The sequence below is a fragment of the Palaemon carinicauda genome, chromosome 4 (genome assembly GCF_036898095.1).
Source record: "Palaemon carinicauda isolate YSFRI2023 chromosome 4, ASM3689809v2, whole genome shotgun sequence".
NCBI lineage: Eukaryota > Metazoa > Arthropoda > Malacostraca > Decapoda > Palaemonidae > Palaemon > Palaemon carinicauda.
The window spans coordinates 42,650,220-42,675,356 of NC_090728.1; the positions used below are offsets into that span (position 1 = coordinate 42,650,220).

At 47.5% G+C, this 25,137-nt stretch overlaps 1 protein-coding gene across 1 annotated transcript in view; it reads left to right on the forward strand.

Annotated features, from left to right (window-relative positions):
- Nucleotides 1-3,297: 3,297 nt before the first annotated feature.
- The window catches only part of LOC137639912 (RING finger protein 145-like), a 54,743-nt gene continuing 32,903 nt past the window's right edge, over nucleotides 3,298-25,137 (forward strand). The window contains exon 1 of the mRNA XM_068372193.1: nucleotides 3,298-3,434. Within this exon, the coding sequence (XP_068228294.1) occupies nucleotides 3,404-3,434 (31 nt within the window). The 5' untranslated portion in view covers nucleotides 3,298-3,403. The remainder of the gene's footprint in view (nucleotides 3,435-25,137) is intronic.

Genomic DNA, 25,137 nt, shown 5'->3' on the forward strand with positions numbered 1-25,137 from the left:
CACGTTCCTCATGGTAAGAGTAGAAGATACTCTTCAGCTATGGTAAGCAGCTCTTCTAGGAGAAATACACTTCAAAATCAAACCATTGTTCTCTAGTCTTAGGAAGTGCCATAGCCTCTGTACCATGGTCTTCCACTGTATTGGAGTAGAGTTCTTTTGCTTGAGGGTACACTCAGGCACACCATTCTTATTTTTCTATCTCTGTTTTTTAATTTTTTTTTAAATAATGTAGTTCCTATATGAAAGATCTAATTTAATATTCTTATTGTTCTCAAAATATCTTATTTCGATTGTTCGTTACTTCTCTGGTACTTTGTTTATTTCCTTGTTTCTTTTTACTTGGCTATTTTTCCCTATTGGAGCCCTTGGGCTTATAGCATCTTGCTTTTCCAACTAGGGTTTTGGGTTAGCTTGCAATAATGATAATATTAAAATATACCGTCTGTGTCTATTCTTGGTAGAGCACACGCTGGAGGGTACACACGTGCACACTATATTTTTATTTTAGAAGACTTTACAAAAATGCCACGTTCATTTCTCTACCCTCAACTGATGGAATAAGAAAACCAGGTGAAATGTATTTACATTCTTACCATAATTGCAAATTCAAACAGGAGAGATAATCTTAGGTGGGTGTTTGAACTCAGGTAAGAATAATTAAAATTGGGAAAAGCTTCCATCACTGTTTATAAGACGAGGAAAACAGCTTTTTTTTTCCTCGTGGCTTTATATTTGCTTGATCAAGTCTGGGATAAAAAGATTAAGACGCAGAAACCCAAAATATATTTTTTATTTACTTTAGTTGAAGGTGAAAATGAGAAAATAGAAAATAAGACTCCATTTCTGTGATTGCTAACTTTGTATTTATTTAAAGGGGATGCCTACTGGTTCTTAAGAAATGGTCATAGAAACGTATCAATTTCAAACTCTGGTAGTTGTCAAAGTTTAATTTTTATTCAATCAATTATTTGTCTGCGTATTTTTTTCCTTGTGAAAATATTTAGATAATTTGGAAGTCAGCCCACCTCTTAAAACACTTATATTATCTTTTAGAGTTCAAATATAGATAATGAAATAAAAATTTCCATCAACTAAAAATTTATTACGGATTAAAGTTTTATATATGGACCTTCATTTCTCTTGTAAATTAATAAAACGATGTTGAGAAATTTAATTTTATCTTATTTATTTTAAAGAAGTTTCACCATGCCAGTGTACACTCGCTTGGTGAGTCTAAAGGTAATTAGTAGAAACGCTTTATTTGTCTTTGCATTTTCATTGGCTGCTTTTGCCCTTTTTGTCATACAGTATATCTCCACTCTTTAAACCTAGTGCCACAGAGATTATTGTTATCGAGATCAGATATCAGCTGTTTTCTATGTGCAGACTCTGGTATAATGTTCGTGTTGTTAAGTAACTCACTGGATTGTAAATAAACGGGATATGTAATCATAGAAAACCAAATATACTTTGCCTACATAGAAAACGATAATATTTTTACTGTTGCAGTAACTAATCTAAATTCTCTCTCTCTCTCTCTCTCTCTCTCTCTCTCTCTCTCTCTCTCTCTCTCTCTCTCTCTCTCTCTCTCTCTCTCTCTCTCTCTCTCGCTCTCTCTCTCTCTCTCTCTCTCTCTCTCTCTCTCTCTCTCTCTCTCTCTCTCTCTCTCTCTCTCTCTCTCTCTCTCTCTTACGCACACACTACAAAGTGGGTGGTAAAAAAATCCTTATATATGAGCTGCAGATAAAGAGATTGTGTTTCTGATATCAATAAAGTTGGAAGAACTGGAGAGACCAACTACAATTCGACCAGTCAAAAAGTGCTGTAGGTTGATGGGTCTTATAGGACTCCCGCACCCAGCTGCTTTGGTCATGTTTTCCGACTCCCTCTCATTTTGAACTTATTGGATCTGCTCTTGTGACAGTCCTGCAGAAAGTATTTTTTTCTTATAAGAGATCCTCACGGGACGATGTCCAATCGGGGAGTGGTTACCCTATCAGTATATGAATGATGACTTTGGTGACGCCCTAAGCACATGCATATTTTGCTTAATAGTTAATCTAGCCATGTGTGTCACGAGCGTTTTCTAGGTTTATGTACCCTCTATGACTATTTTAGCTCTTAGACTTATACAATATTGGCCTATACATAATTTTTGTTGTATAAACCTAAAATACTTCCCTCCTATCATTCTTTCTGCCAAGTGTCTTATTTTTTCAATAAAAAAATACCAACATGCGCCCGGTAGTGTATTGACCCTGCATTGCTTAATGCTACTTCCTTTCCCTTTGACCTCATATACAAGAACAATTATTCCTTCCATCTATTCCTTTGGAATATTTTTTTCCAATGGCCATTTCTTATGTATTTTATTCTTTTCTCCTAATCGAAAATAGTCACACCTCTATCATAGTGTCTCCAAAATAATGCCTCATTCCATATGACAATTCTTCAAAATGCTTATTTCATTGTGTTTCTGCATTTACTTACCTCTGGTATAATCTATCTATTTAACGTGTTTCTAATTCATATAAAGGCACATACATTTACGGAAATAGGCATGTATTCAATGTTTCCATTTCCCTTCTTTTATTGTTGTGTCGATGGAAGGAATGGCACCCAGAAATATTCAATAACGTATAGAAGACGTATCTATTAATATCTATTTAATTTTGCCAAATTTTTATGGAATAATGTGCCCAACTGAACTGGTTCCTGGTTTCTTATTGCTCACTCCGCTAAATGTTTTGCGGGCACTCTATCACATTATAGATAGGTGCAAAGCTTCTAAGCTTATTCTTATTATAGTTATCAAGCTTATATTACCTGTGCCTTAAATAAATTAATACGGTAATGAGATTCCCAACCTTTACTTTTATCCCATTCTACCTTGAAATCAGCTAGGATAGCACCCTGTTATCATCAGTGTTTGCAACTTATTGTGGTCAGTTTGGACTTCTTAAATAATTCTTCTTTCATACGCATTGCTTTACCTATAAATGCAGTCAGATTCCTGCTAGGATTTTTTCAGCGTATCTAAACTTATGTCTACATTCATTAGCTGTTCTAATTTTGGACATAGAAATAAATGTTCAGTAGTATCTTCTTCATCTTTGCACAGGTCACACAAATTATCTTCATATTTTCCCCTGAAATAACCGTTTTCAACGTATGGAACTTTATCTATGAAGATGTAATTTGAGTATCCAACTTCCTTAATAAATATTCAAAAAGAAGTTGTTAGCAAATGTTCCTTAGCCGTGACATTCTCTTTATTTATTTCCGACTTGTTTTTGTCAGGGCTAACAGACGCTATTTTGCGCTGAAGGCGACGTCTTCCTAGAATAAAAGAATTAACTATACGTTTTAAATGCAACTAATTTTGTTGTAAAGAAAATTTGACATGGATTACAATATAAGGCGACGTTTAAGAGGTAAAGTCTGACGTTTACTTGTGCTGTCTTTTCTTAAAGAAGTAACCTGGCTGGTTAGAAGAGGCTTAGTGTGGGCTTAGGAATTGCCTTCATTCATCAAATAACTAATAATATTAGTATTATGTTACCCTAGTCTAGTTTAGTCAAAACCTACTGTATTCTTGTTCATTTACGTACGAGTAACCTATCGTTAAGGCTTGTCCGAAGTTTAGGTAGGTTTAGGCAAACATGCCCAAAGTGAGTAGGAGGGCTACTCTCCCCCTTCTTTGGCCAACTCGCTATCCTACCTTACAATCCCGAATTGTGTTCTGGTTAGTAATGTGTGTAAATCTATTAATATATAATAGGATATCAAATGTTTCTAGGTAAATATATGGTACTATATTTTCTAGCTATTGTTCTCTAGTCTTGGGTTGTGCCATAGCCTCTGTACCATGGCCTTCCACTGTCGTGGGTTAGAGTTCTCTTGCTTGAGGGTACACTAGGGCACACTATTCTATCTAGTTTCTCTTCCTCTTGTTTTGTTAAAGTTTATATAGTTCAAATAGGAGATATTTATTTTAATGATGTTACTCAAAATATTTTATATTTCCCTTTTTCTTTTCCTCACTGGGCTATTTTCCCTGTTGGAGCCCCTGGGCTTATAACATCCTGCTTTTCCAACTTGGGTTGTAGCTTAGCAATTTATAATAATAATATAATAGCCAGGTGTATGAACCGTATAGGGGCTGGGTACGTGTGTAGGTCGTCGGGTTACCAGATCTGCTGCTCGTATAGGAAACGAGAATCCTTCCTGTTGTGGTCAACCATATTTTATTGTATCTATAAGTATGTTGGTTAATGAAATAAAATTAATTTTTCATATACTGGTCTTTGCTCTGCATTGGTTAGCTACACATGCAATTAAACATTATTTTATTGCTTTTCTTTTCTGGCAAGTGGTACATGTGCTTCGTGCGTTAGTGTAATGGGCAAGTATTTTGGCGAACAAAATTCGGTGACCCAATGTTATACACTATTTGGAAAGTGTCGTTAATCTTGGGAGCCATTGTATAACGATGGACAGAACCTCCAGCCTGCATAGAACACCTAACCTAACTTACAAGCTATGACCCTACCTACTTACCTAAGGCTGAGTTATCTTGGTCTGAAATACGATATGAAGCTAGTTTTATGATTTAGGAAATATAATTTAGTGTAACCTTATACAGGGCTGAAACTTAATCTTAGGGTAAGGTAAGGATATGGCAGTGTAAGGGGGTGGGTAGCAGGTCCCTCGGTTAGGTTGGGAACCTTTGGTTAGGTGGTGGTTTTGTGTTGGTTTCCCTTTTAAAGAGTGGTTTTGCAGTAACAACTAACAATTGACGGTAAGTATGTGATACTTTAAGTACTAGCGAAAGTGGAATTCACTTAAAGGAATGGATGAGTGCTGGTTAGTTTGGTATTTTTCTCTTTTATGTTTAATAGGGGCTGGGGCATAATAACTTATGTTTGTTCCATAACCGAAATACAAACCCCGCTATTTAATTAGGGTATTACTTTCGGCGTATCTGAAAAGACGAGCCATTAGATTTTTAACGGGTAGCTAGCTACCCCTCGCCCCCCTCACACACTGGTGAGTAGCTCACTTTGCTTTTGGCTCGGGTGATGAACAGACGTGTCTGCTCCCACTCGCTCATTGACAGCCTTAATCTTTTTTGCTTTTTCTTTGCAGTGTGTGCTTGGAAGTTGGCCTCTACCATTATGCGGAAGTGCCCCGGATTACCTGACCGCCCTTGTGGTCCATATATGTCGGCGGTCAAAACGGACCCTCACACCTTATGTCCGTTCTGCAGGGGCCAACGGTGTGATAGAGACAAAGTGTGTAGGGAGTGGTCTACCTCCCAGTGGGAGAGGTTTTCCCGGCGCCGGAAGAAGTCCAAAAGGGATCTTTCTCCTTCAAGTGTTTTCTTGAAGAAAGAAAATTCCAAGGACTCCTCTTCCGTAGCCCGAACCTCCTCCAAAGCTCCCGCTCGAGCGGCCTCTTCCGAGAGGCCGTCGAATGGTAGCGTAGGCCGTTCTTTTGTTGACTGACCTCGGGGTTCGGGAGAGGTAGTTGCCTCCCATAGCGAGGCAGCTCCTCCTCCTCCCCCGGGGGAGGATTTATCTTTTAACACTGTTGCTAATGATGATTTGTTGCAGCTTTGGGCTTCCTTGGGGCTTAAGGGCTCGCCCTCCAGGGAAGCCCTGTTTGACTTAATCCAGTTGGGGGCTGCTGTCAAACAGTCGCCCGCGGTAGCAGAGGTTGACCCTCTGTCTATCGTCAACGTTGTTGTGGCAGGGGCCTCCGACGAGTTAGGTCAAACCCCTGCCTTGGTTCCCGATGCAGCTGAAGGCTTAGTTCCTCCCTCCGAACATCCTTCGAGGGAGGAGCTAAGTCCTATGGTCTCTCCTGCAGGTGATTCTCCCCCTCGGGGGAGTTCACTGACAGAGACTCCTCTTCGGAGGACTGATGATGATCTGCCTGCCGCCCCCAGAGGGAGTATCCATCGGAAGGCTCGCCCTCCTCTTCGCCGTAGAGGCCTTCCTTCTCCTCACAAGGGAGTTAGGAGGCGCCTCTTCGGCTCTTCTCCGTCCCAGTCCCCCGCAGAGGATCCTCCTCGCTGTGCACCGACCGTTGCAGTTGCATCCTTGGACCTCTCTGCCGATCGTTCTCCTTCTCCTGTCAGACCTTCGGATCTGCCGTCTCCGTTCCTGGCTGCTGACGCGCTTTGGGCGCCCACGCATCCCGTTTTCCAACAGGCACCGGTCCCTTCGGGGCAAAAGGGGCTTTCTCACAATGTGAGCAAGTCCCTTAAGCGCCAGGTATCCCCTGCGCTTCAACGTTCTCGTGCACAATTGCGCGCAAGCGCTTGCCTGCGGTGAAGCCCTCTCTACTCAGAACTTCATCCTCTGAGACAACGCCCCAGAGACCTTCTGCAGCTGATACTACTCGCCATCGCTCTCCTGCTCGCCAGCGCTCTCCTGTTCGCCAGCGGTCTTCTCCTCGCTAGCGTACAACTGCGCGCCCTCATCTTGATGCGCGCCCCGCACGCCCACGATCTCCTGCTCGCCAGCGCTCTTCACCTGCGCGCCCACGATCTCCGGATCTGGGCGCAAGAAGGAAGAACCGAGTTTCTCCTTCTCTTCAGCGTTCGCCTATGCGCCATATGACCTCGCCAGCTCGTCAGCCATCGCCTATACGCCATCGCGCGCAGACACCAGATCCTGCTGTGCGCCCTCCTGCACGCCCACGCGCTAAGGGTAACACCCCTGTGCGTGGGCGCTCGCCTAGAGCTCGCTGAGATCCTGCACGCCCACGCGCTCGCGAACAATCTCCATCGCACGTGCAAACGCTTGCACTCCCGCCTGCGCTTCCTGCTTTTTCAGATCGCGCAACTGAGCGTCATCGATCTCCTGAGTGCCCGCGCGCTCCATCGCCTGCGCGCCAACGCGCCCTCTCGCCATCTCTGAGATCTCCTACGCGCCCGCGCGCACCCTCACCTGTGCGCAGTTGCTCACTTACACGCCATCGTTCGCCTGCGCACTATCGCTCGCCAACGTGCCCTCGCCATCATCCCCCCGCGCGCGATCCTAGTAGGATACAGTGATCCCTCACTACTTCACGATTGAAATGGATGTAAACTCGGCATAATTTTTTCGTTTCGTATTTAATTGACACTAAGAAAACTAATTTTAGTTTCTTCATCTATATGTAAGTATTGTATAACACGAAGAGAGAGAGAGAGAGAGAGAGAGAGAGAGAGAGAGAGAGAGAGAGAGAGAGAGAGAGAGAATGAATCAGCTGTTGTAATCGAATGCCGTGTTTTTGTTTCGTGAGAATTTCATCGCCACGACTAAAAACAACATACTGTACTGAACTTTACAGTATTATACAGACTACTGTAATATGATGAAATAAAATATTTGTAGTAACCTATTTTATATGAATTGGGGTTATTTTTTTGTTTAAAATTTACATTTACGTACGTAAAACAACTCTCTCTCTCTCTCTCTCTCTCTCTCTCTCTCTCTCTCTCTCTCTCGTAAATTGTTTTCCTGCTTTGCTACGTATGTATGATTTTATATAGATACGGTAAATAATATTTGTAATAACATATTTTCTAAAAGCTTCTACTGTAATATCATTTTTAAATATTAAACTTAGCCGGTGAATATATAATAGCTGACGTCTCCGACGGCTCGACAGATTCCAAAAACTCGCGAGCGATCGCCGTGAAGGTTGCGGGTGTGACCACCAGCGCCGACTATCGGCCAGATACCGCATATACTTGTAAACATCTCCAGTTCTTCTCTGTCGGTCTTGTCGACAAGTTGGTTCCACTCGCTTTATGACCTCGAGTTTTCTACCGAATTGGTGAAGTACTTGGTTTTGGTTTTATTGCTTTCGCCGTGTTGGATTATTCAATACTATCTTCAAAAGAAATGCTTTTGAAAGGAAAGGAAAAGTGTTTTGCCCTTGCTTTTTTTTTTATCTCTGGTTTTTCCATAGAGTAAAGATGGCCGACCCTTCCCTCAGTGTACGGAAGTGTTTTAAGGCTTTTAGTAATTATTTTATCACGTTATAAATTATTGTTGATATTTATAGATTTTCCTCTATATATTTTATATCTCACCCGCCTTTATTAGGCCTCTTCGATTAGCTTTCCATTTATACTAAACATCAAGATAGATTTTATGTTTTGTTTATTTGCGGCCGTTACCTATTCCTTGTAGGCGGTCCTAACTTGGAAAACGAAGTTAAACAACGTTGAGCCCATTCAACTTTTATGTTTGTTAAGTTTAAATCACTTGCTCTGTAAGAGTTATGAAATGAATATTTTTTAGAAAATATTTTAAGAAATATATTCTTTGAATAGTCTTCGTGCTGTTTTTTTCAAAGATGAACTAACGTTTGGTTTATTTATGCTACGCAGTTTGCGCTCTATCGTTACGATAGAGAAAGAGAGAATCACGGTTTCACTTTGCAGAAAGAGTAAATCGATTTTGACGTTTTGTTCATTCTTCTTTCAAACTGAAGTGTTTTAGATACTAATTTAAAGGAACTTGTTAATTTTCAATTTCTTAGTCCTTTCAGTTTTTTCCTTTGGTCAAATAACCTGTTTATTGACGAAGGGTGAGTGGGCAATTCTCTTGTGTGTGACAAGAGAGAGAGAGAACGATCCGATCTTTATTCTCGTCCCAAGTCTCTGTACAAGGAGTTTGGGAGCGAGTAACGTTGTTCTCGATTCAGTTTTTTACTCTCGTCCCAAGTCTCTGTACGGGGAGAGAGGATAAAACGTTTTTAGTTTTTATTCTCGTCCCAAGGCACTGTACGGTGAGAGATTGAAAACGTAGTCTTTAGTGAACTAGTGTTTAGTCTCCTCCCCAGTCACTGATCCTTTTTAACTTTATATATTTCCGTTTTATTCGATAAATATGTTTATTGATTTTTGCATGTGTTTCATTTTGTACTAATGTGCTACATTATACGACTCATTTCGCAATTATAACCTTTTGATGTAAGGGAGAATTGCGTGCTTCAGGTAGAAATCAGTTTTATTCATGCCTAATGTGAAATTATTGAAAAATACGATATCAGTGAAGTAAGTGCAAAAAAACATGTTCTGTGTTGCGGAGGGTTCGTTTGTTCGTGCTTGTCGCTCCCCTAGTCCGAGACCTCTTTCAGGCTCCCCTGCACCAGGGAGAAGTAATGTCGTAGGACTTAAGGGGACGAGAGGCTTTAACCAACGTACAGACGTTCCCTCTTTGGTATCGGACGTTTCTCGTCAAGATCGCCCTTACCATAAGACGGGTGAGACTGTGTTCTCCTCGTCATCCGAAGACTTTTCGCAAAAGAAACCTTGGCGCAAGGTTTCTAGACCCTTGAAGCGAAAGTCAGTCCCTTCAGGACAGGTCCAGCATCCTGGCTGTGGCTATTGGGACAGCTCTGACCCTTTGCAGTCGTCGGAAGACTGTTCGCCTATTAAACGCAAGCGTAACACGGGGTCCGAGGGTCGCGGTAAAGGCGATGTTTTGCCAACACAGACGTTACCGTCGTCTCGGCCCGTTCCGACTCCCGTTGATCCTAAATGGGTTGTCCTGCAGGACATGCAGACTAAGCTTGCCTCCCTTATGGAGAAGTATGACGTTGAGCAGGTTCACGATGAACCTTCGCTTCCGAGTCGCCGTTACGCTAAACGAGACTCTGGCCGTCAGCCGCCCAAATGAGCATTTACTCGTCCGTTTGACGTTAGTGCTGACGTTTCTTGTACTTTGAAACGTAATGTCAGTAGTTTTTCACGTCAGTCACGTGACATGGATCCTCCCTCGCTGCAGTCTCGTGTTGACTTTCAGCCGCTGCCGCAGTCTCGTGTTGACGTTCAGCCGCTGCTGCAGTCTCGTGTTGACATTCAGCCGCTGCCGCCGCAGCCCCGACCGGACGTTCGCCGACCGGCTCAGTTGCCTCGACTTGATGTTGAGCGTCAATCACCGCAGTCGAAGGTTGTTTTGCCTGCTCAGTCTATGCAGTCAAGGCAGTTCCGACGTGACGTCGAGCGTTAATCAACTACAGTTGTTGTTGTTGGTCAGTCACAAGGATTTCAGTCCTTTCAGCAGCGGCGTGACGTCGCTTCCTCTACTGCTACTGCTGCTCCTTTGCTTGTTGACATTGCCTGTCAAGCGTTGCCGCCGCGGCAGGTCTCTCCTTTTCATGAGACTCGGCAATTGTCGGACGAGGTTCCTTCAGATGAGGAAGTTGCTGATCCTCCTCCTACTGATATTCCTTTGGGGACTTTGTCAGACGGAGAGGAGCCTAAAGCTGCTCAGCCCTCTATGGACTTTAAAAAAAATCATGCTGATTTTTAAGGATCTTTGTCCGGACCATTTTGTAACTGCTGCTCCTCGTTCGCCTTCGTCAGAGTTTACGCTAGGCCTAGCTACTTCGAAGCCGTTGTTTTCTAAGCTAGTGCTCTCTTGCTCTTCTAAGAGAGCTTTACGTTTGCTAGGCGACTGGTTGATCACCAGGAGGAGTTTGGGGGAGACAGCCTTTGCTTTCCCTCCTTTTAAACTGGCTTCTAGAGCGAGCGTCTGGTATGACACGGGAGAAGTTCTCGGCTTGGGAGTTCCTGCCTCTGCCCAGGGAGACTTCTCAAGCCTCATAGACTCTCCCCGTCGCCTGGCCATGAGACGCTCCAAGATTTTATGGTCGGCTTCAGAGCTAGACCTTCTCCTGTTAGGAGTTTTTCGAGCGTTTGAAGTTTTTATTTGTTGGATTGGTCCCTGGAAGCCTTAAGTAAGAAGGTCTCTCCAGCTGTCAATGTATTGCTGTACAATTATGTCATGCATGAACAAGGCTATCAGGGATGGCTCCAATGATCTGACAGCCACGTTCACTGCAGGAACAAGGCTATCAGGGATGGCTCCAATGATCTGGCAGCCACGTTCACTGCAGGAGTACTTAAGATGTAAGTGCACTCAATGTGTTCATTGTCAAGACAAACTTCACGATGAAGACTACCAAATCTGTCTTGGCAGCAGTAAGGGAAGGCGACTGGATGGTCTCTCTCGACCTTCAGGATGCATACTTCCACATCCCGATTCATCCAAACTTTCAACAACATCTGAGGTTTGTGGACGGGAAAGTAATGTACCAATGTCGAGCACTGCTCTTCGGCCTCATTCCTGCTCCTCTTGTTTTTACAAGGCCCTTGCAAAATGTAGCAAGCTTTCTACATTTTTTGAGGATTCAGAGCCTCCCTTTATTTTGACGACTGGCTAATCAGGGCGTCGTCATTATATCGCTGTCTGGAGAGCCTCTAATGGACATTAGACCTAACCAAGGAGCTAGGTCTCATAGTGAACGTAGAGAAGTCGTAACTTACAGTACCCCATCCCAGACTATTCTTTATTTGGGAATGGAGATACAGTGTCTGATTTTTCGGGCCTTTTCGTCTCCCACAAGAATGGAACAAGCTCTGTTAAAAGTCCTTCACTTGCAAGAGAAAATCAGTTGCTCTGTTAGAGTTTGAACTAGCCTCGTGGGAACTCTTTCATCGCTGGAGTAGTTTATCTCTCTGGGGAGACTCAACCTATGCCCTCTCCAATTTCACCTAAACCATTGGAACAAGGAGAAGGGCTTAGAGAGTATCTCTTTCCCAATCTCCAACTCAGTCTAGACATGTCTGACTTGGTGGCACAGCAACATCAGACTTCGAGAAGGTCTTTCTCTTGCGATCAAGAACCCAAACCATGTGTTGTATTCAGATGCATCGGATTTGGGTTAGGGAGCTCCACTGGACAGTCTGGAATGCTCGGGTCTTTGATCCACGGATCAGAAGGAACTCCATTTAAGGCAAGTAACATCTCTCCTTTGGCGAGATTTGTGCAAGGAAAAATGAATGTCTTGGCGGACTGCCTCAGCAGAAGAGGACAAGTCATCTCCATGGAGTGGACGTTGCATAAGACTGTGTGCGAGAAGCTATGGATGACATGGGGTCAACCCACCATAGATCTTTTTGCGACTTCTCTGACAAAGAGGCTCTCGACTTACTGCTTTCCAGTTCCAGATCCAGAGGCAGCCCACATAGACGCTTTCCTGCTGGACTGGTCTCACCTGGACGTTTATGCCTTTCCACCTTTCAAGATCCTAAACAAGGTGCTGCAGAAGTTCACCTCTCACGAAGGGACCAGGTTAACATTGGTTGCTCCACTCTGGCCCGCGAGAGAGTGGTTCACAGAGGTACTTCTATGGCTGGTAGACGTTCCAAGAAGTCTGCCGTTACGGATGGATCTCTTGCGACAGCCTCACGTAAAGAGATTTTATCAAAGCCTCCCCACGCTTCGTCTAACTGCCTTCAGACTATCGAAAGACTCTCAAGAGCTCGAGGATTTTCGAAGGAGGCAGCCAGAGCGATTGCGAGAGCTAGGAGAGCATCTACCATCAAGGTCTACCAGTCGAAGTGGGAAGTCTTTAGAGACTGGTGCAAGTCATCATCCATTTCCTCTTCCAGTACCTCTGTAGCCCAAATTGCAGACTTTCTCCTGCATCTGAGAAATGTTCGCTCCCTCTCTGCTCCCACTATTAAGGGCTACAGGAGCATGTTGGCTTCTGTGTTCAGACATAGAGGCTTAGATCTGTCCAATAATAAAGATCTCCAAGATCTCCTTAAGTCCTTCGAGACCTCTAAGGAGCATCGTATGGCAACTCCTGGATGGAACTTAGACGTGGTCCTAAGGTTCCTAATGTCCGACAGGTTTGAGCCATTACATTCAGCCTCCCTGAAGGATCTCACCCTCAAGACGCTTTTCTTAGTGTGCTTGGCTTCGGCTAAAAGGGTCAGTGAGATCCATGCCTTTAGTAAAAACATCGGCTTTTCTACAGATAAAGCCACATGTTCGCTTCAGCTTGGTTTCTTGGCCAAAAATGAACTGCCTTCTCGTCCTTGGCCTAAATCTTTTGATATACCTTGCCTATCAGAGATCGTAGGCAACGAGCTTGAAAGAGTATTGTGCCCAGTTAGAGCTCTTAAGTTTTATTTAGCTCGTACCAGATCTTTACGAGGTGGATCTGAGGCCTTATGGTGCTCGGTTAAGAAGCCCTCATTGCCTATGTCTAAAAATGCTTTATCGTATTTTATTAGATTTTTAATCCGAGAGGCTCATTCTCACTTAAGTGAAAAAGATCGTTGTTTACTTAAGGTCAAGACGCACGAAGTAAGAGCGATAGCAACTTCCGTGGCCTTTAAGCAGAACAGATCTCTGCGAAGTATTATGGACGCGACCTTTTGGAGGAGCAAGTCGGTGTTCGCTTCATTTTACTTAAAAGACGTCCAGACTCTTTATGAGGACTGCTACACACTGGGTCCATTCGTTGCAGCGAGTGCAGTAGTGGGTGAGGGTTCTACCACTACATTCCCTTAATCCCAATATCCTTTTAATCTTCTCTTGAAATGTTTTTAATCTTGTTTTGGGTTGTACGGAAGGCTGAGAAGCCTTTCGCATCCTTTTTGATTTGGCGGGTGGTCAAATGTCTTTTCTTGAGAGCGCCCAGATTAAGGGTTTTGATGAGGTCCTGTTGTATGGGTGGTCGCCCTGGATATAACAGCTCCTGGGAGTCTTTCAGCATCCTGAGAGGATGGCTGGGCTTCGTGAGGAAAGCGGACTAATAAGGCAGAGTAATCGTCACAGTCAGCTTCCTTACCAGGTACCTATATTTATTTGGGTTTTGTTATGATATAACTTTCAAAAACTCTAAGCATATACGCCTTTACAGTATTGTATTAATACTGGTCTCTACCCACCACCATGGGTGTGAATCAGCTATTATATATTCACCGGCTAAGTTTAATATTTAAGAATGATATTTTGATTATAAAATAAATTTTTGAATATACTTACCCGGTGAATATATAAATTAAAGGCCCTCCCTTCCTCCCCGATAGAGACCTAGGGGACTGAGAAGAACTGGAGATGTTTACAAGTATATGCGGTATCTGGCCGATAGTCGGCGCTGGTGGTCACACCCGCAACCTTCACGGCGATCGCTCGCGAGTTTTTGGAATCTGTCGAGCCGTCGGAGACGTCAGCTATTATATATTCACCGGGTAAGTATATTCAAAAATTTATTTTATAATCAAAATATCATTATTTATCACTTTCATCATGCGCGTTAAATGCCTTCGTTTGTTTATTACGATCGAAGCTGGAGCGTACTTTATGACGCCGCCGTTTCAGGCGGCGTCATAAAGAAAAACATTTCATTTGGAAGTCCTAAGAAAAATTAAGTAAAACATTGGTAATATCAAAATCAACATACTGTATAATCAATATAATCGATGCAAAAACTAACCTATACACAGATGTGTACACTAAATGCGTTTGTTTCTTCATTATGATCAGAGATAAACGTAAACAAAATATTGGTTGCCATTTTTTATCGTGCTTTTTGGCGTGTTTAGGAAGCGCATGATATAAAATCGCCTTTAATATTTGTGCCTGTTTTAGTTTAGGGTACTGTAGTACTGTACATGCATTAAGTGTTCTGTACATTAAAGGGTAGTTTGTTAACAGTACTACGTACAAGGGAAGGTTTTAAAAGTCTGAATATACATGTTAAATAGATACGTAAATATGGTGTCACTACTTCGTGGATTTTCACCTATCGCGGTCGGGTCTGGAACCTATCTACCGCGATAAACGAGGGATCACTGTACTATCGCGCAAACGCCAGCGCGATCCCCAGCGAGTTTCTCATCGGGAGGCACAACGCGAGCTACAGCGCGAGCCTACAGGAACGAGAGCAGCCAGGTCATCCTCACGTCCCCCCCCCCCCCTGCAAGCGCAGACCAGCGCGCTCGCAAGAGGGAGGGAAATCACCAGATGGGTCCAGGAACCAACCTTCCTCTTCTTCCCTTTCCTTCCAGGAAGGTCCAGCAGTCGTGTCTACTCCAAAGGATCGCCCGATCCCCTTCACTTCAGAGGGAGTCTCTGACAGCGCTGCTGTCAGTAAGCAGCCATGGTTTGGATCCCTCATCAGAGCTGTCGTGCAGGCTGTCAAACCTGCCTTCGCTGAGATGGGTCTCAAAACTATGGCGGCTCCGACCCCACTGAAGAGAAAGAGAGGAGTAGAAACCGTGGTAACTTCTCCGAGGGTCAAGCTGGCTCCTCGGACATCCTTGAGGAAGGCTCCCTCTACCCCCCAGACGTTTTCTCCCTCTCCCGTGGACGAGCATTTTCCGTCCTCAGGGGAGTCTTACGAGGTGAGGCGTTCTCCCATCGCACTAATGGGAGAAACCCCACCTCGCGCTGGAGAATCGTCCCAGGTTGGAGCAGAGAAAAGCCCTCAGACGTCGTCGTTGCAGTCCTGTATTCCTCCCAGGAGGGAACCCAAGGATTCCAAGACAGTCCTCAAGTCATCCTCAAGGATCCGTCCAGAACCTACAAGACCCGCGGAGAACGTCCTCGTGTCCCCCCAAGAAGAGCCTTTGGGGACGGGAGACTTGGCTGCCAGTTCTCCAGGAGGGGAGCCACAAGAGTCAGAGCATGCCTTCTGGCAAGTCCTGACCCTGATGAGGCATCTCAACAGGATTCCCGATCCTGAGATTCCTCCTCGCGAGGGCAAGGACACGGTCCTGGACCGAGTCTTTGGCACTCAGAAACCCGCTAAGGCCAGTGCAGCTTTGCCCTGGTCCCAAGGGGTGAAGAGTGCCAGGGATAAGGTTGAGGGCCAGCTCTCCGAGCTCGCCTCCTCCAGCCGTTCCACGGCTGGCAACAAACTCCTCCCGCCTCCTCGCGTCCAACAGAGGAGGTACTTCGAGATCACGGAGGAGGCTTGTTTAGCTCTTCCCCTGCACCACTCTGTGGAAGAGCTTACCAAGGGAGTCCCTCTTCAGAGACTCTAGCCGGCAAGTGACTTTCTCGGCGACTGAGATCATAAGCCAGGAGAAGGTCGCGAAGTGTGCCATGCAGGCTACTTCGTGGCTTGACATCTGGCTGAGATCTCTTGGCATCCTGTTGCGATCCAAAGATTTGTCTAAGGAGAGCACCAGGAAGGCCCTGGAGACCTTTCTCCTCTCGGGCACCTGCACCATTGAGTTTCTGGTCCACCAAGTCTCGAACTTGTGGGCCAACTCAATCCTGAAACGTCGTGATGCGGTGGCAGACAGGTTCCACGCGAAGGTCCCAGCCGTCGAGGTCAGCAGGCTCAGACATTCTTCCCTTTTAGGGAAGAACCTGTTCGAGCCTAAAGACTTGGAACAGGCAGTCGAGAGGTGGAGGAAGTCCAACCAGGACTCCCTCCTTCATAGGGCTCTTACATCAAAGCCCTATAAACCTCCGGCACCTCAACAACCTCGCCCGTCCAAGACAACGAAACCGGCTGTGGCAGCCAAGGCAACGGTGTCGAAGCCCTTTCCTGTCAAAGACCGGAAAGGCAAAAAGTCCTCCAGGGGAGGAAAGAATCCTAGAGGGAGCGGCCGAGGCTGCAAACGCTAGGATTGGCAGTCCCCCTACATGTCCACCAGTGGGGGGATGCCTTCAAAGTTGCGCAGACAGGTGGCAGCAACTCGGGGCCAATTCCTGGACGATTTCTGTAATCGATCAGGGATATCGCGTCCCGTTCATAACATCTTTACCTCCCCTGACAGCGGATCCAGTGTCGTTGAGCTCCTTTGCCATGGAATCGGCAAGGGGCCAAGCCCTACGGGCAGAAGTCCAGACCATGTTAAAGAAGGGCGCTCTCCAGGAGGTCGTCGACGGTTCCCCAGGCTTCTTCAGTCGACTCTTTCTTGTAAAGAAGGCGTCTGGAGGCTGGAGTCCAGTCATCGACCTCTCAGCCCTGAACAGGTTTGTCAAACAAACCCCGTTCAGCATGGAGATGGGGGACACGGTCAGACTTGCGGTGAGACCACAAGACTTCATGTGTACACTGGACCTGAAGGACGCGTACTGTACTTCCAGATCCCAGTCCATCCGTCTTCAAGGAAGTACTTAAGATTCAGCCTAGACAACAAGATCTACCAGTTCAAGGTGCTGTGTTTCGGTCTCTCCACAGCACCTCAGGTATTCACCAGGGTGTTCACACTGATTTCTTCGTGGGCACACTAGATCGGCACCTGTCTCCTCCGTTATCTGGACGACTGGCTGATCCTGGCAGACTCGTAGTCAACCCTTCTTTGACACCGAGACAAGCTTCTGGGCCTTTGCCAAGATCTAGGGATCATGGTAAATCTCGAGAAGTCTTCTCTGCTTCCAACTCAACGACTGGTATATCTAGGCATGATCTTGGACACCAATCTCCACAAAGCCTTCCCATCAGACGACAGGATAGCAAGGCTGAGGAGGGTCGCAGTTCCTTTCCTCAGACGAGAAGAACTCCCAGCCCAATCGTGGTTACGTCTCCTCGGTCACCTTTCTTCCCTGGCCCGTCTAGTTCCAAATGGTCGCCTCAGGATGAGATCCCTGCAATGGCAACTCAAGTCCCGGTGGAATCAAGGACACGATTCCCCAGACATCTTGGTCCCAATGGGTCCTGCGGAACGGACGGATCTTCAGTGGTGGTTGACAGAGGAAAACCTACGAAAGGGAGTGGATCTTCTTTTCCTCCCCCCGGTTTGATACTGTTTTCGGACTCTCAAAAAAAGGGTGGGGGTCCCACGTTTTGAACCACAGGACCTCAGGCCTATGGTCAGAATTAGAAAAGTGCCTCCACATAAATCTGCTAGAAATGAAGGCCGTGTATCTGGCACTTCAGCAGTTCCAACAATACCTGGCGGGTCACTCCGTGGTGGTGATGAGCGATAACACCACGGTAGTGGCTTACATCAACAAGCAGGGAGTTACCTTTTCACAGCAGCTATCCCATCTTGCAGTAGAGATACTGAGATGGACCGAAGTCCACTTGATTCCACTATCAGCTCACTTCATTCCAGGCAAGAGGAATGTGCTCGCCGACAGTCTGAGCAGGGCATCTCAGGTAGTGAGTACCGAGTAGTCTTTGGATCGTCTAGTAGCCAACAAAGTCCTGACTTTGTGGGGTTCCCCGACGGTGGATCTGTTCGCGACAGCTTTGAATTTCAAGCTCCCGCTGTACTGCTCCCCAGTCCTGGACCCCAAGGCACTCTGGCAAGATGCCTTTCAACAACGGTGGGACAACATCAATGTTTACGCCTTTCCCCCGTTCTGTCTGATGAGAAGGGTACTCAACAAGACCAGAATATCGGTCAACCTTTCAATGACCTTAATAGCTCTGCTATGGCATCACGCAGGGTGGTTCCCGGACCTTCTGCAGCTCCTGACGGAACTCCCGAGAGAACTTCCTCCTCGACACGACCTACTCAGACAACCAACTGCCAACATCTTCCACAAAGCCGTAGCATCGCTACAACTTCATGCCTGGAGACTATCCAGCGTCTCCTCACAGAAGTCCAAACAGGATTTTTCTCCTTCGAAGGTTTCTTTGAAAGGAAAAAAACCCAAAGCCTCTTCTTCCGTTGCTCAAACCTCCTCCAAAGCTCCCACTCGGTCGGTCTCTTTCGAGAGACCGTTGAGTGGTAGCGTAGACCGTTGTACTATTTTCCAAGCTCGGGGTTCGAGAGATGGCGTTGCCTCCCCTAGCGAGGCAACTCCACCTCTCCCCCTGGGGGGAGGATTTGTCACTAATCCATCTTTTCCAACTTTGGTCTTCCTTGGGGCTTGAGGGTTCGCCCTCCAAGGAAGTCTTACTTGACTACATCCGATTGGGTGCCGCTGTCAAGCAATAGCCACCTCCGGCAGAGGTTGATCCTCTGTCGATTGTCGACGTTGTGGTGTCAGAGGTATCCAATGCGGTATCTCCTACTACCTCTGCCTCTTCAAACCCCACAGTAGCTGAAGGCTTAGTTTCTCCCGTACATGTTCAACCAACGAGGGAGAAACTAAGTCCAACAGTCTCTCCTGCTAGTGTTTCTCTCCCTCCGGGGAGTTCACTTACAGAGACTCCTCTTTGGAGGACTGCAGAAGGTCGGCTTGCTGATCCCACGGCCCCCAGAAGGCGTATTCGTAGCAAGGCTCGCCTTCATCTTCGCCAGAGAGGCCTTCCTTCACCTGCGGTAAGGAGGCGCCTCTTTGGTTCTACATCTTCATTGCAGTCCCCCACAGAGGAGCCTCATCAGCGATCACCGACTGTTCCTGCTTTGGTCCTGGGCCTCTTGGCGGATCGTTCGCAATCCCCTTCGGTGGAAGGTCGTCCTTTCAAAGGACACGCTATGCCAGCAAAGTAGAGCATACGCGGCCACGTTCTCCTGCGCGCCAGGCTTTGCCTGAGCAAGCACGCCCACGCCCAGCTACGTGCCATCCCTCACCTGCGCGCCATCAACCTCCTGCGTGCCAGAAACCTCATGGCGCCAGCGCTCTCCTATGGGCCAGCACTCTCCTGCGCACAAGTGCTCTCCTGCGAGCCAGCGCTCTCCTGTACGCCAGCGGTCTCCTGCACGCCAGCGATCTCCTGCGCGCCAGTGCCCACGCACAGCAGTCATCTCTCCTGCGCACCCACGATCTTCGGATCTGGGCGCTGTTGGGAAGTCTATACTGACTTCTCCCACGCGCTAGCGCTTGCCAACGCGCCAGCACTCTCCTACGCGCCAGCGCTCACCATCGCGCCGACACGCGCAGTCTCCTGCACGCGTCCACGAGGATATGCGCGCACTCTCCCATCCTCTTCTGCAGTTGCGCGCACACGAGCAGCACAGGCTTCAACTGCGCGCCCGCGCGCCAGGGGTATCTCTCCTGCGCGTACGCGTCCTACGGCTTCTTCAGGGGCGCGCGAAATCTCGCCCGCGCGTTCAACTCCCTGATCCTGCGCGCCCACGCGCGCACGGATATTCTCCCGCTCGCGCCTGTGCGCCCACAGTCTCCCGCGCACGCTCCTGTGCGCCATCAGTCTCCCGCGTGCCCTCGCAGTCGCCCGTGCACGCGCCATCTCGCCAGCAGTCTCCTGCGCGCGATCCCTGGTATTCTCCATCGCGCGAGCGTCAATATCCTCCCGCGCGCGAGGCTGCTGGACAACGCACGGCAAGGTCGCCATCGCCTCATTCCCCTCCCCGCAAACACATAACAGCGCGTATTGCGGCGGAAGGGAAACATCCAAAGGAGTCTAGGATCCCTATTCCTTTTCAGGCAAACCCACCTATGGGAACTCCTCCCAGGGATCCTTCTATCCCTGTCCCTTCAAAGGGGGTGTCTGACAGCGCGTCTGTCAGTCAACAACCTTGGTTCGGTGCACTAATCAGAGCAGTTACACAGGCGTTCAAGCCTGTTTTCTCTGAATTAGGTCACAGATCCTTGGCTGTCTCTACCCGTCTGAAGAGAAAAAGAGGAATTCCGGACGCGGTAACTTCTCCAAGGGCTAAGTTGACTCCACGCAAGCCTTCGAAGCAAGTTCCTTCACTCCCCCAGAGTTTCTCTCCTTCCCTGTCGGACGAGTACTTCCCGTCCTCAGGGGAATCACGTGAGGTGAGACTCCCCCCCATCGCACCAATGAGGGAAACCCCTTCTCGTGCTGAGAAGTCTTCCCAAGTGGCTGCTGGAAAGAACTTGCCATCTTCTATGTTGGTGTACTACATCCTTCCCAGGAAGGAGTCGAAGGACTCTTAAGACTTTACCAAAGTCCTCTACAAGACCAAGAATGGAGCCAACTAGCCACTCGGAGAACGTCCGCGACTCCCCCCAAGAAGAGCCTTTGGGGACAGGAGACTTCGCTGCAAGTCCAACGTCAGGAGGAGAGCAGCAAGAGTCAGAGCATGCGTTTTGGCAGGTTCTGACTCTGAGGGCTCTCAATGGGTTTTCCGACCCAGAGATCCCTCCTCGAGAGGGCAAGGAATATGGTCTTGGACCGCGTATTCGGTACTCAGAAACCATCTGAGACCAGTGTGGCTCTGCCCTGGTCTCAGAGGGTTAAGAGTACCAGGGACAAGATCGCTGTACAGCTCTCCGAGTTGTCCTCCTCCAACCGTTCCAGTTCCGGCAACAAGCTTCTCCCACCTCCTCGCGTACAGCAGAGGAGATACTTTGAGATCTTGGAGGAGCCTTGATTAGCTCTTCCTCTCCACCATTTGTTGGAAGAGCTTACCAGGGGAGTCCCTCTTGAGAGAGACTCCAACCGGCAGGTCTTGTTCTCGGCAACCGAGATCCTTAACCAGGAGAAGGTTGCGAAGTGTGCTATGCAAGCCATTTCGTGACTTGACATCTGGTTAGGGATCTTAGGTATCCTGATACGCTCTGAGGATTTCTCCAAAGAACGTACCAGGAAAGGTATGGAGGCGTTCCTTCTCTCAGGCACTCGCACGATCGAGTTTCTGGCCCACCAAGTCTCGAACTTGTGGGCAAACACCATCCTGAAACATCTGGATGCAGTGGCTGAGAGATTCCATCAGAAGGTCCCTAGCACCGAGATCAATAGGCTCAGGCATTTTATTTAGAAGGAACGATCCTGTTTGAGCCTAAGGATGTGGAACAGGCCGCTGAGAGGTGGAGGAAGTCTCACCAAGACTCCCTCCTTCATAGGGCTTTGACATCTAAGCCCTATAAGCCTCCAGCACCCCAGCAGTCCCGTCCGACCAAGATAGCAAAATCAACGACAGCAGCGAAGACATTGGTGTCTAAGCCCTTTCCTGTCAAGGATAGAAAAGGCAAAAAGTCTTCCAGGGGAGGTAAGAATCCTAGAGGGAGCAGCTGAGGCTGCAAACGCTAGGATTGGCAGTCCCCCTGCATGTCCAACGGTGGGGGGATGCCTACAAAGTTGCACAGACAGGTGGCAGCAACTCTGGGCCGATTCCTGGACGATTTCCGTAATCAGTCAGGGATATCGCGTCCCGTTCACATCTCTACCTCCCCTGACGACGAATTCAGTGTCATTGAGCTCCCTTGCCATGGGATCGACAAGGGGGCAAGTCCTTCGGGCAGAAGTCCAGACCCTGTTGAAGAAGGGCGCTCTCCAAGAGGTCCTCGACGGGTCTCCAGGCTTCTTCAGTCGACTCTTTCTTGTAAAGAAGGCGTCTGGGGGCTGGAGACCAGTCATCGACCTCTCAGCTCTGAACAAGTTTGTCAAACAAACTCCGTTCAGCATGGAGAGGGCAGACACGGTCAGACTTGCAGTGAGACCGCAAGACTTCATGTGTACACTGGATCTAAAGGACGCGTACTTCCAGATCCCAGTCCATCTATCTTCAAGGAAGTACAGTACTTAAGATTCAGCCTAGACAACAAAGAGTACCAGTTCAAGGTGCTGTGCTTCGGTCTCTCCACAGCACCACAGGTTTTCACCAGAATGTTCACCCTAATATCTTCGTGGGCACACAGGATTGGCATCCGTCTCCTTCGTTATTTGGATGACTGGTTAATCCTAGCAGACTCGGTGTCATCCCTTCTTCAACACTGGGACAAACTTCTGAAACTTTGCTAGGATCTGGGGATCCTGGTAAATCTCGAGAAGTCCTCACTGCTTCCCACTAAAAGACTGGTATATCTAGGCATGGTTATAGACACCAATCTCCACAAAGCCTTCCCATCAGACGACTGGATAGCAAGGCTGAGAAAGGTCACAAGCCCTTTTCTAAGACGAGAAGAACTTACAGCCCAATCGGGGTTACGTCTCCTCGGTCACCTTTCATCATTGGCTCGTCTAGTTCCCAACGGTCGCCTCAGGATGAGATCCCTCCAGTGGCGACTCAAGTCCCGGTGGAATCAAGGTTACGATTCCCCGGACGTCCTGATCCCTATGGGACCTGCGGAACTGACGGACCTCCAGTGGTGGATGGCAGACGAGAACCTACGGAAAAGAGTGGACCTTCTTGTCCTCCCCCCGGATTTGATGCTGTTTTCGGACGTTTCAAAGAAAGGGTGGGGGGCCCACGTACTGCACCACACGACCTCAGGCCTGTGGTCAGAGTCAGAAAAGTATCTCCATATAAATCTCCTAGAGATGAAGGCCGTCTTCCTGGCCCTTCAACAGTTCCAACAATACCTGGTGGGTCACTCTGTGGTGGTGATGAGCGACAACACCACCGTAGTGGCTTACATCAACAAACAAGGAGGTACTTTTTCGCAGCTGCTATCCCATCTAGCAGTAGAGATACTGAGATGAGCCGAAATCCACTTGATACCGCTATCGGCACGCTTCATTCCAGGCAAAAGGAATGTGCTCGCCGATAATCTGAGCAGAGCGTCTCAGATAGTGAGTACCGAGTGATCTTTGGATCATCTAGTAGCCAACAAAGTCCTGACTTTGTGGGGTTCTCTGACTGTGGATCTGTTCGCAACAACCCTGAACTTCAGGCTCCCGCTGTACTGCTCCCCAGTCCCAGACCCCAAGGCTCTCTGGTAAGATGCTTTCCAACAACGTTGGGACAACATCGATGTTTACGCCTTTCCCCCGTTCTGTCTGATGAGGAGGGTGCTCAGTAAGACCAGAACATCGGTCAATCTTTCAATGACCCTCATAGCTCCGCTATGGCATCACGCGGAATGGTTCCCGGACCTTCTGCAACGCCTAACGGAGCTACCAAGAGAACTCCCTCCACGGCATAATCTGCTCAAGCAACCACATGCCAACATCTTCCACAAAGCTGTAGCTTCGCTACGACTTCACGCCTGGAGACTATCCAGCATCTCCTCTCTGAGAGAGGATTTTCGCAGCAAGTTGCTGTCAGGATGTCTGAACATTTGGGAAAGTCATCCGCAGCAGTCTACCAGGTAAAGTGGAAAGTCTTCTGTGGTTGGTGTCGTGGAAGGGGTATCTCTCCACTGGATGCCACTATTCCAACAATAGCGGAGTTCCTCGTGTATTTGCGGGAAGAAATGCGCCTTTCAGTCTCGGCAGTGAAAGGCTATCGCTCAGCCTAAAGTCTAGCTTTCAGGCTGAAAGGAATGGACATTTCTTCATCGCCAGAACTTTTTCTACTCATACGTAGTTATGAACTTACCTGCCCTCAGTCGGAAGTGAGACCACCTCCATGGAACGTGGTTCAAGTTCTCAGGTCTCTTAAAGACCTCCCTATGAACCATTACGCCAGGCATCAGATCGCCACCTAACGTGGAAGACGTTGCTCCTGCTAGCTTTGGCTTCGGCCAAGCGTGTTAGCGAACTTCATGGTCTCTCGTATGACATCGCCCATTCAAGGGGATGGGGGGAGGTAACTTTCAGCTTCGTCCCTGAGTTTATTGCTAAGACTCCGAATCCTGGAGTAGCGGATCCTCGATTCGACTCCTTCCGGATATCTAATCTCCGCTCTGTAACAGATGACCCAGACCATCTCTTACTATGCCCAGTAAGGAGTTTGAGGCTATACCTCAAAAGAACAGCTGCAGTCCGTCCTCATGTGCCAGCATTATTCGTCAGCACAGGAAGGACTAAGAGGAGGGTCACCAAGAACACCATCTCTGCATGGATTCGTAGGGTCATTCATCTGGCCTTGAATCCAGATCCTCCTCCGTCACGTCGCCCTAGAGCACATGATGTCAGGGGCATAGCTACGTCCCTGGCCTTCAAAAGAAATTTCTCTGTGAAGCAGGTCCTTCAAGCGGGGTGTGGAAGCGTCAAACAATGTTCACAGCCCACTACCTGCAAGGCGTGACCCACAGGAGGCTCGATACGTTCTCTATCAGCCCTGTGGTGGCTGCTCAACAGCTGGTTTAAAACCTCAAGCTCCTTATTGGACAAGTAGCAGAAGGTTGAGGGCATTGTTACCCGGTTTTAGTCTGCATGAATGAAAAGGTTTGACTGGCCCTTATTCTTTTCTTCATCATCCCCTCTCTTGGGGAAAGCAGCATCCTGGGTTCTCTGCAAAGCTGACCTCAAACCACTGCAGGTAAACCATGCTCCCTTGTGTTCCTAGTACAGTATTAAGTTAATACTGTTACATCCCCATACCCTGACGAGGTGGTATTGGGAAAGTCCTAGTGTACAAGTTTCCATCTAAAGAACTTCAGAACAACTTCCTAGGACGAGTCACCCTTCTTCATACCTTCACACACAGCTTGCGTAGGCCTCAGTCCTTGCGTAGCAAGGTTCTAGAAAGGTGCAGGGACTCCTTATTTCTTGGGTGCTTACACACTCAAATAACGAGCCCCCTGGCAAAGCCAAAAGCCAATACTGGCTGGGACGTCCACCCTTCCTAATGGGTGAGTCACCCCTATTAAATAGCGTGGTTTG